Source organism: Berghia stephanieae, chromosome 10 (genome assembly GCF_034508935.2).
Source record: "Berghia stephanieae isolate SIO BIC M18660-M18661 chromosome 10, UCSD_Bste_1.3, whole genome shotgun sequence".
Lineage (NCBI taxonomy): Eukaryota > Metazoa > Mollusca > Gastropoda > Nudibranchia > Aeolidiidae > Berghia > Berghia stephanieae.
In genome coordinates this window covers 7,384,271-7,400,409 of record NC_088369.1, presented here as the reverse complement: position 1 = coordinate 7,400,409, position 16,139 = coordinate 7,384,271, and the positions used below count along the sequence as shown (strand labels likewise).

Genomic DNA, 16,139 nt, shown 5'->3' with positions numbered 1-16,139 from the left:
CCTCGTCGTCTCAAAGGGGTTTGTTTTATGCCAGGATGAACTAGATGGTGGACATCGCATTTGTAAGTAGTCCTTCAGAGCCATTGGATGATGGGCTCATGGGCCCCGGCGTTTATCCCTGTTTCTATAGCATGAAACGGACAAAAGCAATTTCTTTGTTACCCTTTGGATAGGACGCTAGTCTATCGCAAAGTACTTTCCACTTTCCACCAGATCTATCAGACCCAGCTACCCAATCACTACTAGGTGGACAGAGGGATCAGAAAATTAAAAAAAATTCTCGACTGCACTCGATCTCGGCCCCTTTGCTTGCGAAGCGAGTGCTCTACCAGCTGAGCTATCGGGACCCCATCCTTCCTTCTAGGCAATCTTTAATAATACTTTGGTGACATAAATTTCTTAAGGCCAAATTTAAAAACAAACAATTTCTCGATCTTAGTGTGCGTATTATATAGCTCTCTTTGGACAAACACGAATAGACTAACCTGAATCGAACCTATTTAATTTACGTGCGTGTGCGTGTGCGTGTGCGTGTGCGTGTGCGCGCATAGAACAATCAATTACTGTGAATTACGATAACAATTTTTTGCCACTGTAGCTAATCAATTCAAGATTACAACTGTTAAATAATGATTGATGTCGTGACAAACATTGACAGAAATAGCTCAGCTGCAAGAGATACAAATAATATTATGACCTCCACTTTCACATAATAAGATGCGCGATGTATACAGTCGAAAGTCGAAGCCGCTGAACCTGAGAACGAAGTGATTTAAGCTGCTATAAGCCTGCCGTTGTTTTTAAAAACACAGTATATGCAATGTTAACCAAATAGCACATACTGTATTCTTTAATAAAACGGCAGAGCTGTGGACTGTTAAAAATTATTTAAAAAAAAATAAACACAACAGCTTCAACAACAACAACAACAACAAAGAACAAAATAGCAAACACGGAACGTTTCGACCTCAAAACCCTTCTTCAGCCAACAACAAAGAACCATAAAAAACATAAATACATTACTTAAAAAAAAAACAGATCGACGACTAAATATTTCAACAGTCGTGAACTCACGTCCCTCGTAATGACGTATGGCTACTTAGTAACTGGCTCTAAACTATCGGAACAATGGCGGACGCCCTTATGAAATTTTTCTCTGACGAGCATTAAAACGTATCCAGAGGGAAAAAAAAAACATTATAAATCTGATCATGTTTTGACTTTTACACATTCTGATAACAAGACATATGAAAAGTTCTGGCCAGCATGAAGAATAAAAAGTACCGATTTTCTTTGTTTAGAACCACGATGGCCGCCGTTGCTGGGCGACGTGACATCAGACTATTGAATACAATTGCATAAAAATGTTGTAGATTCCCATCCCGAATTATGAGAATATTAATATATATTAATTTTTTTAAATTATGCCCTTCCACCACAACATCATAAGATATCGTCGCCTATGCATTCCACGAAGGAATATAAATAATTGCATCAAACCAGATGTCTGATGTCAACAGGAATCACACATGCTGTCCAAGTGAGCAAATTGGGGGTTAATAATCTTGCCCAAGGAAAAAAAAACTAAAGTGCCGGAAGCGGGGCGTGAACCCGGAACCTTCCGAGTCACAGTGCAATGCCTTAACCATTAATATATATATATATATATATATATATATATATATATATATATATATATATATATATTATATATATATATATAAATGGAACTCATCACGAATAATGAATAGCATAAGCAATTAGTAGATTCCAAGGTGCACATACATGCAGGTCTGACATCCGAAACATCTTGGCCTAGTTTAACATTGTTGTAATGGACAATATTCTGCGTCATACTTTTTTGTATGGAGATTTCGATTACAATAATGAGCCCAAAAGGAATTGGGTTATCAGACCTGCACATATTCCCATCACGTATAATGATAATTTTGAAATATATGGAACTCATCACGAATAAAGAGTTCTGCTTGTATCACCTTTCATCACGAATAATCAATGGTATAGCGTGTGTTCCCCTTCCACCACGAATAGTGGGATTGACACTGTAACAAGCATAGCTAGTAACGAAAAGAAATTGTCACGAATAACAAATGTCCAATCATTGGCAATATAGAAAAATAATTCACCATGAATAAGGAATTTAATAATAGGCTTCAACAGTCGTTACGTCACTTCCCTCGTAATGACGCATAGTAACTTAGTAACTTGTTCTAAACTATCGGGAAAATGGCGGACACCCTTATGAAATACTTCTCCGACGAACATAAAAGTTAATCCAGAACGAGGAGAAAAACATTATAAATGTGACCATGTTTTCACTTTTATACATTCTGATCACATGACATGTGAAGAAGTTCTAGCCAGCATGAAGAATATAAAAGTAACGATTTTCTTTGTTTAGAACCAAGCTGCTCATTGTTGGGCGGAAGTGACATCAGACTATTGAATCCTATTACCAGAAACTGACTTCACATCACGTACAACAGGTACGGTGGGCCATGCATGTGATAGTGATGAAATTATAATGATTATAATTAATTATAGCACTCGTAGTGGTAGTGGTAGGCCTTCCGAAAGCTCCTCGTGCTAAGGGAAACAATTCAAATATTCCCTCAACTATTCAATGCAAATAATAATAATAATAATAATAATAATAATAATAATAATAATAATAATAATAATAATAATAATAATAATAATAATAATAATAATAATAATAATAATAATAATAATAATACACTTGATTCATAAAGTTACATTAGGTTGAGGAAAGAAACCCATAGCTAAAGCTTGACGTGAACATAATCCATATCGAGGTCAACCAAGTCAAAATGTAAACAAACTCGAGTGATCGTGTCGAAGCGTAGCCATCGGTAACTTATAGATAGTATGCGCTTGGCTAAGAAGTTCACAACATTGCCATCCAGAAGTATAACGGACCAACACACAAACTCTGTGTAACCATGAACTTTTATAGTCTGGTTAATACAGATTAGTGAGAACAACTCACAAACGCGGATGGCAAAAACAATAACAAAGGCCTGAGTGACGTCATCTTCGAACTATCTATAGATCATGCCCATTGTAGGCGAATATCGTGCTTTCTAATTAAAATAACATTTAGGTCGAGGCATGATAGAATATTATCGTTTTCTGACGCTAGGGGCGAAAGAAAACACACGAAAGAACCAATACAACAACCGTATCAGTTACGACACACCCACAAATGAGGTCAGTACACGCAAGAAAGACAATTGGGAAAACTTCACAGCGCTTTTATTATATTATTACTTAATCTTTTAGCCATTTTAGACTTTCTATTAGTTGCAATGACCAATAAATTTTACTATTTAATATATTTTTTTATAAGTGGCGTGTTTTTTCTGATTTCAAAAACAATTTGCTGAGTCGGTGGTCGTTTCTGACTCCGGCCGACGCCATAATTACTGATTGTGTTTCTTACCAGTTTCGATATTGCAAGCGATGGCAAACATTATATTTCATCAGGTTATAGTATCTTAAGACAGGGTTGAGAGGGAAAGAGAGGGAAAGAGGTGGAGGTTTGTGAGGGTCTCCCTGGCAAATAGCAACACTCAACATGCAGGAAAGGACAGGACGTTATTACAATACATATTACAATTTTATTTTTCGGACAGAGACAACACTGTTAATGGCCAGGTACTAATTTTATACCTAAGTATGGTGCGAGAATTTGAGTAAAAATCCTTTTCCAAGGATTCAACTATATGCCGAGCGAGGCTCGAACCCAGGACCTTCCGATTCGAAATCGAGTGTCATACCCCAAGACCACAGAAGAGCTCTTGGATATCTACATTGATAAATAATAATAATAATAATAATAATAATAATAATAATAATAATAATAATAATAATAATAATAATAATAATAATAATAATAATAAAGTGTTCTTATATAGTGCTAAACGCCGAAACCTCAAAGCGCTTTACAATATACTTATCAAACCATAAACACACTCGTATCGAGCCAAACAGACACACACACACACACACACAACAGTCGCACAGACTAACTATGCACGTTTTACAAAATGAAATTGACATTCAACAAAATGGAATCAAAAAATAAAACGTATAATGTACTCATCAATAAGAAAATGCCAAAAACAAAATGAAAACTTCAACACGAATAGCAACTCTATATATAACATTAACTCCTGTACTTCCCACATTGTCCCCCTTTTCTTATTTTACTCAATTTAAAAATTAAAACTCAATCAATCTTAGTTTTAAATATGGAAATTAAATCTTAAAGGATCATCTAAAAGAAACTTTAGATTTAAAAAAAACTGCAGCCAAAACATTTAGATTATTTTCCATCTCACAAAGATAATTTAAGGTTTTTAAATTCACTAAAAGAGGACAATAGGATTCAATAGTCTGATGTCACGTCCTCCCAGCAACGAGCAGCTTGTTTCTAAACAAAGAAAATCGGTACTTTTTATTCTTCATGCTGGCTAGAACTTTTTCACATGTCATGTGATCAGAATGTTTAAAAGTCAAAACATGATCAGATTTATACTGTTGTTCTCCTCTGGATATATTTTTATGCTCGTCGGAGAAGTATTTCATAAGGGCATCCGCCATTGTTCCGATAGTTTAGAACCAGTTACTAAGTTACTGTGCGTCATTACGAGGGAAGTGACGTCACGACTGTTGAACCCTATTCTCTTATGTGTTCTGGCAAACTGTTCCACAACAACGCACCTGCATATTTAAAATATTGTTTCCCGAAAGAGTTAATTTTGGATTTTGAAGTAGCGATGCTATTAATTTGTAAGCCTTAAGTTATTTTTTCTTTACTGAGTGCATTCAACTTCCTGTCCGGTCCATCTTCCCCTCAATTTGACCTGTCTTGGACTTTGGAGTTGCGATGCTATTTGTCATTGAAAATTACTCAGTTGTTGGGAATTGGACCCAATAGTTCGATGTCACGTCGCCCAGCAACTCGGCCACCGTGGTTCTAAACAAAGAAAATGGTTACTTTTTATTATTCACGCTGGCTAGAACTTTTCTTATGTCTTGTGATCAGAATGTGTAAAAACATGATCAAATTTATAATGGTATTTTTTTCCTCTGAATACGCTTTTATACTCGTCAGAGAAATATGAAATATGTCATAAGGGTGTCCGCCATTGTTCCGTTTAGAGCCAGTTACTAAGTTAACATGCGTCATTTCGAGGGAAGTGACGTTACGACTGTTGGGGCGTATTATAATTCAAACGTACGACTCAATTTGATCAAGATTGAGATGAAAAGTCACATATTATCTATTGCGTGATCAACGTCTTGGATGTGAAATATCAGAATACGTCATAGAATGAGAATGAGAATGAGTCATAAATTGAAAATAAAATAAACAATAAATAAATGTTTTGTCGTCCAGAGACCACTTTATTGGAATTCGTTTAATTACACACTTACTTTCTTACTTTAATCTCTTCGTGCCTTGAGGCACATAGGGCATCCGCCAGACATCTCCATTTAAAAAAAAAAATTTTTGCGATCGGCTGCTTTAGCGGTGGCTGTATTCCAGGACAGGCCTGCTTCCTTTAATTCTTTCTCCATTGTCCTTCGCCAGGTCTTCCCCGCTTTCTCTTCCCATCTACTGTACATACTTCACCAAAATTAAAAATTAAAATTAAATTAAGACCTCAAGGCTTTGAATACTAACATACGTTGCACATAGTAAAGAATACATTGGGTTTCTTTACTGGAATATTAGTCTTTTCAATAGCATAATTGAATTTTGGCACAAACATTCGCATTTTAATCCGAGATATATGCGGCTATGTTGTCTTGTAGTGTGACACTCGCTTTCGGATCGGAAGGTCCTGGGTTCGAGCCTCGCTCGGCGCATAGTTGAGTCCTTGGAAAAGGCTCTTTACTCACAATCTCTCACCGTACTCAGGTGAAAAATGAGCACCTGGCCGTTGACAGCGTTGTCTCTGTCCGAAAAAATTGTAATATCGCCTAACAGGCGTCATGTCCCGTTTTACATGTTGCATGTTGCTGTTGGCCAGGGACCCCTTTGTAAAGCGCTTTGAGCACTTTTAGTGGATATTGCGCTATATTTTTAAAAAAGCTCTCAAAGCACAATATATCAATGCCCCGACGAATTCACGATACTTACATTCTTGCTTTTTGGAGTTCTGGACGTGTTTCCCACGAGCTTACGAGTGCGTGTAGGAAACAAAGTTCGAATTCCAAAGCATAAGAGCGTGAGAAATCATTTATTCTACCCCTCAATCTATTCCGATTTCGTCATCTTCGAATAAAAGACATTTTCAAAAACATTTAAAAGATACTTCTTTTTAAAGAATCTGATTTTTTTGGGTGAAATTTAACGATATATGATATGACGTCACAAATTATTATTGTAAAGTTGATATCATAAGAAAGAGGGTGGAATTATATGCGTTATTTGGTGGTTTCTCGGAGTTTCAATGGGAGCGATCTATATTCATGTTTTCGTCCAACCGAGTCATCAATCACATGATTTGTTGTTGTCCAACGATTGGATATTTCTTAACAACTGTAAACACGCTGCTTTGTTTATGAAAGTTGTAAACATACCCGTGTGACAAGCTGAACAAAATGACCAGTAGTGATGTGAGATATTTCAAAAGCTGTGAACACTTTTCACTAAGTGGGTCATTTTGAGCACATTCTGCAATGCGACCAATGACCTCGAGCACATGGAAAGGGAATATAGATCATGCCCATTATTGCAATTATAAGAAAACGGTTCTAATGATTCTTTTATGATCAATTTTTCTTAGTGACATAAACGAACGTGGTTCCCTTATAAGCGGGAACCAACAAGTACCCATCCCTGGTACGTGCTTTGAATCACGGTTACGAATTGTAATTTGAATTATCGTCACGTGTTAATCCTAATGACCTGATATTTAAAGGAAAGTCATGGATACTCAAGGTATCAAACTAAGAACAATTCCCCATTTATAGAACATTTAATCAAGCGTCAGAAACTTGTATATTTGACGTGTCATTTGATGCTTTCAAAGATATTGAACATTATTGACATTAATTAACAGTTTAGGGAATTTCAAAGGATGCTTAAAAGCTTTTATTTATTGTCCGTCGTGTTCACAGTTTTGTCATCTTCAAACCTGAGACTTATTTCGGCACAAGAGACCCAGGATGTGGCTACAGAAGGTAATTAATTATTTTATTATTACATATCATATCATATCATATCATTTCATATTAGACCAGTTCATATTAGATCATTTCATATTAGATCATTTCATATCATATCATTTCATATCATATCATTTCATATCATATCAAATCAGTAATAGGTCTTTAAAATGGACCATAAGCAACAGTATATTGGATATTATCTCCATTTAAAAAAGACATGTTTTAAGCATATTTTGAATTTGAGCATTCGAACCAAGAACCTTCCGATCCGAAAGCGAGTGTCATAACCACAAGGCTACATAGCCGCACAATTCAAGTTGAGATATTGAATTGCAAATCCATTGATTTCTTTTGGTAATTCTGATGAATATTATTCCAAATTTCATCTTTATCACAAGTTTTGCTCAATATTGGCTATATATATATATATATATATGACGTGGGTGAAAGCCACAGAAACATGTGTTTGGGTCATATAAATGAGTGAATCCATTTATATTTTTATATGAGCTCTAACTAACGTTATCGAGCACTCTTGTACCTACAAGTACCCACCAACACTCATATATATATATTCCAAGGACATATATATATATATATATATATATATATATATATATATATATATTGTATAAAATTATGATCATATCATCTAAATTTAAGATGATGGGAAACATTAAGCATTAGATGTCTTGATATGTTGCTCTCTGGTTCACAAAGTCAGGCAATGTTTAACTACCCAGTTTGGTGACTGTGACATAGAAAAGAAATTCTCCCAACGTTGTGATCTTGGAGAAGGCACTTTGCCCACATTACCCCGCTCGACTCAGGCGTGGATGAATACCTGACTACAGGAGTGACGGATTCTGTAAGAAATTTTTGTAAAAACGCGCTCCCGCCACGACATCATAATATAACGTCGCCAAGGCATTCCACGAAGGGATATTAATATAGATAATTCATCAAACAAGATGTCTGATGTCAACATGAATCGCCCGTTTGTCCAAGTGAGCAAATTGGGGATTAATAATCTTGCCCAAAGGAAAAAAAAACGAAAGTGCTTTAAGCCGGGCTCAAACCCGACACCTTCCGGTCGATCCCGATTTCAGTCGAGAAATTTAACTAAATTTTTACCTAACCTCCACTGTCTACCCAGTACTGATTGGGTTGCTGATCTGTTAGATCTGAGGGAAAGTACTTTGAGAGTCCTATAGCAAGCTATTACTATTGTTCGTTTCACGCTATGGAAACCGGAATAAGCTCCGGCTGTATGGGCGTAATTACTCTGAAGGACTACTTTTTTGTATCTTGACTTATCGCCTCAGTTCGCCAAGTCGGGATGCGATAAAAAAAAACCCTTAAAATTAAAGTATTACTTACTTATCCGAACCAGCGACCACCTGAGCTCTAGCCCTCGGTCTTGTGCCATGACATAGAAGTAAGACGTCTTTTGTAGTTGTTCCAGGTGACTATACAGTGTGTTACTGATGCTTGGATGAAATTAAAGTATAAAATATGAAACATAGGAGTCCCGATAGATTACCAAAAAAAATTGAGCTTTTATATAGAGCAATATCCACTTAACGTGTTCAAAGCGCTTTACAAGGGGTCCCTGGACAACAGCAACATTTAACATATAAGACGAGACATGTCGCCTGTAGGCGATATTACAATTTTTCGGACAAAGACAACGCTGTTAACGGCCAGGTACTCATTTTACACCTGAATACGGTGAGGGAATGTGAGTAAAGAGTCTTTTCCAAGGACCCAACTATGCGTCGAGCGAGGCTCGAACCCAGGACCTTCCGATCCGAAAGCGAGTGTCATACCCACTAGACCACATAGCCGCACAAGATTAGTGAAGGGAGTGGTCGAGCACTCCCTTCACAAGCACGGGACCAGGACCGATCTCGGGTGCAGTCGGGATTTTTTCTGATCCATTTGTCCAACCGACAGTGAAAGGGTAGCTGATGAGTCAAGATGCTGTAAATAATATTGAAATAAATTGAAATTATAGGGTTAATTAATTAAAAATTAATTAACAAATCTTCTGTGGAAAAATGAGACAACCGATGAAAAATAACGAGCAGCAGTGGGTATCATCAATCGACATTGCCGCTCGTCGTCGTTATCATCATCATCATCATCATCATCATCATCATCATCATCATCATCATCATCATCATCATATATCATCATCATCATTATCATCATCATCATCATCATCATCATCATCATCATCATTTCATCATCATCATCATCACAATCATTGCCATCTTCTTCTTAATATAAGACACATATTTATAATATGGTTATCTGCTGTCCCAGCAAATATATTGTATCGTTCTGTCTGTCTGTCTGCTGTCTGTTGTGTATGGATGTATGTATGTATGTAGTATGTATGTATGTATGTATGTATGTATGTATGTATGTATGTATGTATGTATATAATGTATTATGTACGTATGTATGTAGTAGTATTATGTATGTATGTATCTATGTATGTATTTATGTATGTATGTACGTATGTACGTATGTATGTATGTATGTATGTATGTATGTATGTATGTATGTATGTATGTATGAATGTGTAGAAACAATGTGCAAGCGTGTATGTTCGTGTAAGGCTGTGTCTTATGTAAAGTGTTGATGTCATACCATGAACCAAACTGAGCATTGTTACCTCACATGAATTGCCTTTAATTTGGACAATAAAGATTATTATTATTATTATTATTATTATTATTATTATTAATTATTATTATTATTATTATTATTATTATTATTATTATTATTATTATTTATTATTATTATTATTATTATTATTAAAGAGTTTATGGTTCTTGACTTACTTGACCTTTTAAAAAATGAAAGCTGTTATATAGCGCAAAATCCACTCGAAGTCTCACAGCGCTTTACAAGGGTCCCAGATCAACAACAACACTTAATTACACTATTACATTTATTTTTTTCCGGATAGAACAAAGCTGTCAAAGGCCTGGTACTTATTTTACACTCTGAGAACGGTGAAAGAATGTGAGTGAAGTGCCTTTTCCAAAGACTGAACTATTCACCGAGTGAGGCTCGAATCCAGGACCTTCCGATTCGAAAGCGAGTGTCATACCACTAGACCTCATAGCTGCCCTTAATCCTCTTTGTTCCTTGTGGAACAGAAACCTTTCATGTCCCTTGGGGTTTCTAAACAAGAGACCGATTGATGGGTGACGACGTATGCATATATGCAGATCTGACATCCCACTTACTTATGGGCCTATTTTAACATTGTTGTTATGTACAATATTTTTTGAGATTTCCATTACAACAATGAGCCATAAAGATTAAGTTATCAGACCTGCAAATAAGTTCACGTCGATGGGTGACTTTACCTCCTGGTTATCGGAGAGAATGAATACAATTTTTTTGGTCTTAAAACTAAATTTTACATTCAGGATATATCAAATTTAAAAACGTTTATAAAAACATCTGGTTTACCCGATATAAAACCGTTACGATGTATGGAGTCATATATTTTCATGCTTGACTTTGATCTAATCTTATGCCTTTGTAATGATATCTTATTGTCTTCTGTTTTCAGCAGCGGCTCAACCTGGACTCCTGACAGCTAGCCAGGATGCAGACCAAGGGGCTGCAGATGACTCGAAAGGGTCAATCATCCCAGAAATGGAGATTGTCCTATCCAGTCTTCCAGCATCATCAGACAATGAAGTAAACGATGGCGACGCTTTTCAGACAGCTGATGCAGATAAAGAAATGGCTGGAGATGCTTTAAGCAATACTGGCAATGTGGAAGAATCTGTCGTTAAAGAAGCAACTGTCGAGGATAGTGGCAACGAGGAAATAACTATTGTTAAAGAAGAAGAAAAAGCTGAAGAAGAAGAAGAAGAAAGTATCCAGAGTGGGGCAACAAACAAAGAATCAGGAGTATTTCAAAATCTTGAAAATCCTGAAATTAAAGCTGTAGATGACATTTCAAATTCTCCCACGGAGTCTCCGGATAACGAAGAAAAGCCTGCAAAACCGTCGTCAAACATTTTCGTAGATTTCGTGGCGCCTATGATAAAGTACAGAATTATGACAAAGGGAAATAAAACTGAGACGGAAGCACGAGATATTCTAAATAACATAACAGCTCGCATGAATGTGTCTGAGTCAGTGTCCAGTGATGGTAGTTCAGAAAATCCATTTGCTTCAGCTACTTTCTTCAAGGAGTACATAACACCTATTATCCGACAGGGAATGATAACAACGGGAAATAAAACTGAAGAGGAAGCCGATGCATTGCTCGATGTCATTTCGAACGCTGTCGAAACAAAGGCCAAAATTAAAGCTGCTTTTAAAGAGAAATTCTCGTCCTTAACTTCTTCAAATGCAACAGATCCATCGACCATCTCAAATGCTGATTTTTTCAAGAAGTATATTTCACCTATCATTAGAATTGGAATTGTCACATCTGGAACCAAGAACGACACAGAAGCAGAATATATTGTGGATAAGATAACTACGGCAATTGTTAATAGAAACGCAACAAAGAAGGCAAAAAGTGATCAGGTAGTTGACAATCCACCAGAAACGCATCGTGATGAAGCTGTACCAGAGAAAAGTGATACAGAAGTCAGTATTTCACCTTTCAAAACTAGCACTTTTTTCAATGACTACATCAAACCAATTATAAAACATGGTATGATGACGAGTGGTAATAAAAGTGAAATCGAAGCTGATGCAATTTTGGACATTATATCGACAAGTATCAAAAACCGGCAGGATGCCAAGTCAATGAATGTATCCGGACCTATCACACCATCAGGTGGGGCGACCTTTGATCCTGCAACGTTCTTTCAGAATTTCATATCTCCATTTATTCGCACTAAAATGATCAACGCCCAAAACAAAACAGCTGACGAGGCGGACGCAATTTTAAACATTATATCTACAAGTATGGCAATGAGAAATGACCCAAACACAACATCAATTTCTGCTCTCTCAACGGGTTCAGGGTCTTTCTTCACCAACTACATTACCCCAATTATTCGTTTCGGCATGATCAACTCTGGAAATAAAACCGAGAGTGAGGCAGATGAAATTATCAAAACTATCATGTCGTCAATCGCTATGAGGGCAGGGCCCAAGCCATTTGTTCCATCATTTGGATATGGCGTCAATAGAACTGCAAACTTTTTCGAGAATTACATTTCTCCTTTTATACGAAATCGCATGATCACAACTGGAAACAAAACAGAGAGTGAAGCAGACGCTATCTTAGACATAATATCAACATCCATGAAAACGAAAAAAGCGTCAAACTCAATCATTGAGAGTGGTAAGGAGGAACAAACGTTGGCCGATGCTGATGATACTACAACTGCTAAGAAAAACATAAGCTTCTTTGAAAAGTTTGTCGTCCCTATTATTCGATATAGTATCATTACTCATGGAAACAAAACTACCGAGGAAGCCAATGCGATATTGAATCTCATATCGCCAAAGGACTCCAACACAACAACAACAGCAAATGCTATACCTAAATCAGGAAACTTTTTCGAAGACTTCATAGCACCCATAATCAGGAACAAGATAATGGGAAAAGGCATGAAAAACGAAAGTGAGGCAGACGCCATTATCAATAGTATCATAATTTCAGAAAGAGAGAAAGAGGCAACAAAAGCCGCTGATCAAATAGACATTTCAGAAGTTGATGAATCGGACTCCTCTGTTGAGAATGTAACCCAAAAATTCATTGATGGAATTTTACTGCCGGACATAACGAAAGCTATTAACGAGATACCAAATGATGCAGCGACGTCGGGCACGGAGGTGGACATTGACGTCTCTGCCATTGCAGAAGCTTCAAAGGAAGCAATTGTTGATATCAATGACATTCTGGTAGAAGTTATTGACGGTGACAACAGTGCAGCTGAATCAACCAGTGATGAGGGTTCGGAAGACAGTACGTCATCAAAACAGTCAAAAGACAGCAGTGCATCAGAAACAACAGAAAATAGCAACAAATCAGAATCGTCAAGTGATTCGGGCAGCATTTTATCAAATGAATCAGAATCTAAAGTATCAGAAGAAAGCAAATCATCAGGACCCTCGGAAGAATCGGAGAGTACTTCAACAGAAAAATCAGAGGAGTCAGAAGAAAGCAAATCATCCGAATCTTCGAATGCATCAAAAGACAGTAACTTATCAGAGGATTCAGAGGACAGTACATCATCAGATAAATCAACACAATCAGATTCTGGCACATCCACAGATACGTCAAAAATGTCAGAGGAAAAACCATCTGCCTATAACGCAGCAGAGACATTTGTTGAAACTTATGTTGACCCTTTGGTGAAAGAAAAGATAGAAACCTTGAAGACGATGGCGACATTTTTCACAAATCCAACTGTGATTGAAGAGCTACAGAAATCGTTGAAAGCAACTTTGACATCAATGAACTCAGAATCTGGCTCACTAACCCAGGCGCATGGCAGCGAGACCGACGTCGGTAAAATGTCTCCTAAAGAAACCAGTTCTCTTCCAGCTGATACTTCTTCGAATCCCCTTAGGTGGTTTGTCGACCAGCTAGTCATTCCCCAATTGCAGAAGAAATCTATTGCATTAAACAATGTCGCACAGGGTGCTGCTTCTCTACAGCAAAATAAGTCTCTGTCAGATACAATATATAAAATCATATCAAAACGCTTAGATGGAAGCTCAAATTACCCCGGCTTTGCAACACTTCAAGAAAGTTCTGATCCATCGGCAAATGCAAAGCAGTTTGTAACTGAAGTTTTCATTCCTAAACTCGAAGCAGCAATTAAACGATTCCAAAACATTACGGCATCCATTTCCACCTCTGACGGTGAAACAGTCATCTCAAATGAAGTGAAGGATTTTATTGATCGAATTTTAAAAGTAAAATCAAAACTCTCTACCGCAAAGGCCGAAATGAGATCAAATGCAATACAAAAAGCAAGTGGAAAATTGAGCAAAGGACAAATTTCTCAAGAAATGACAGAACTTATACAATCTGAATCTAGTTCAGACAGTTCGTTAGGAAAACTAGTCGGAGACAGCATTGCATCTGCCATTAAAACTTCAGGGGAAAAACTCAAAGAGCTTGCAGACAAACTGTCTAATCCTTTGGTGTCCAAGAACATTGCTCAAATTTTAAAAGCGAAGATCACTTCAGCTATATATTCTCAAAGAAAGGAAGAAGACACTAAAAATGGGAACCCAGAGGATATTGTAAAGCAGATTGTAGAATTGAAATACCGAATTTCTGAGGACCGAAGAAAATGCGACGATTTAGATAAACAAATAGTCATCACAAATGTGTACAACGAAAACATGAAACTTGTACTCCAAAAACTAGAACTTCTACAAGATATCAAAAACTGTTCTAATACTTTGAGAAGCTTGTTCATTCGTCTACGAGGAGTGCAAATTCCAAAAGGACAAAACTTCCCCCCTAGTCAATTTATTGATTCTTCCACGGCAATACAAGATCCATTGGTAGAAATTCAAAATGACGTTCTACAGATAACTAAAACAAAAGACGATGTCATCGTATACAGGCGAACAATAAATGAAATGAACAGGAAACTAAATCAGCATAGTTATATCCCAAACAGAATGGAATTAGTCCAAAGCAATCTTAAAATGATTTGGGCACTTAAGTATGCAAGTGTAAAACTAAACAATCTTTACGAAAAACTAAGACAGGACCAATTAGCACTTCAGTATCAAGAAAAGAATGAAAAGGCTCAACTTAAAGAGAGTCCAACTAATTTCGAGATGGAATTCACCGATGCAGAGAAGACTAAATATGCAGGACTTTTACAGGAGTTGAATTTTGCACAGAAATCATTTTCAAGTTCAGATGGAGATGACGAAGATGCAAGCTTTATCAATGGTATAGTATTTACTGGTCTTGGACTTATCGCTATTGCCGTGGGAACTGTGGGAGCCCTGCTGTTCAGAAGAAGATGTCAAAGACACAAGTTGTATACACACATCCCAAGTGAACAGATGGTTAACTCTAAGACCTTTCTCATCTCTAAGGATTCTTACGGGTCTTGTAAATAATCTTTATCCCACGTAAGGTTACATTTTCCAAAACATTGTATATATTAGCCTTTTATTTTTCTGTATATATGACATTGTAAAAAAAAACACATTCCAATAAGAGGCCGTAATTAAATGAATTATTGAAAGAAAAAAAAACAAGTAAAATATTTGGATTGCTAGGGGTTAAAATTTAAATGTTATCTTTTTAAAAAAATAATAATGATGTATTCATAAGTTATCTAACAATTGCATACACAGAAGTTGATTATATAAGTTGGTCTTGTTGCTGTTTTTCTTTCTGTAACATAATATTTCACGAATCTAAAGGTGGGGTATCATAATATCAAACACAGACCATTTTGGTAAATCATATTAATACGTTTTTGAGTGATACGTTCTCATTAGTTAAGCCTAATTGGATTCAGTAGTCTGATGTCACGCCGCCAGGCAACGTCGGCCATCTTGGTTCTAAATAAAGAAAATCATTACTTTTTATTCTTCATGCTGGCTAGAACTTTTCATTCCCTTTTCATATGCCTTTTGATAAGAATGTGTAAAAGTCAAAACATGATCAAATTTATGTGTTTTTTTTTCCTCTGGAAACGTTTTTATGGTAGCCGGAGAAATATTTCATACGGCGTCCGCCATTGTTCCGATAGTTTAGAGCCAGTGTTACTAATTTACCATGCGTCATTAGGAAGGAAGTGACGTTACGACTATTGAATCCTATTGATGCACTATTGAAGCCTTTACGTTTTGTCATTATGTGTAGATGTAAATGTTGCTGCTCAAAACTCGAAGAAATAAATAACACTGTGAAAACAAATAATGTAAGC

General features: G+C 36.5%; 1 protein-coding gene across 2 annotated transcripts in view; it reads left to right on the top strand.

Moving 5' to 3' along the window:
- The first annotated feature begins 6,961 nt into the window (after positions 1-6,961).
- The window catches only part of LOC144956156 (uncharacterized), a 9,205-nt gene continuing 27 nt past the window's right edge, over positions 6,962-16,139 (top strand). Inside the window, exons 1-2 of one of the 2 annotated variants that reach the window (XM_078886542.1) lie at positions 6,962-7,239; positions 10,826-16,139. The exon at positions 10,826-16,139 is cut by the window's right edge and continues 27 nt beyond it. In XM_078886542.1, coding sequence (XP_078742668.1) covers positions 7,137-7,239; positions 10,826-15,321 — 4,599 coding nt within the window. In that variant the 5' untranslated portion in view covers positions 6,962-7,136 and the 3' untranslated portion in view covers positions 15,322-16,139. Of the gene's footprint in view, positions 7,240-10,822 lie in introns of both variants that reach the window. The other variant, XM_078886541.1, reaches the window with a different exon arrangement.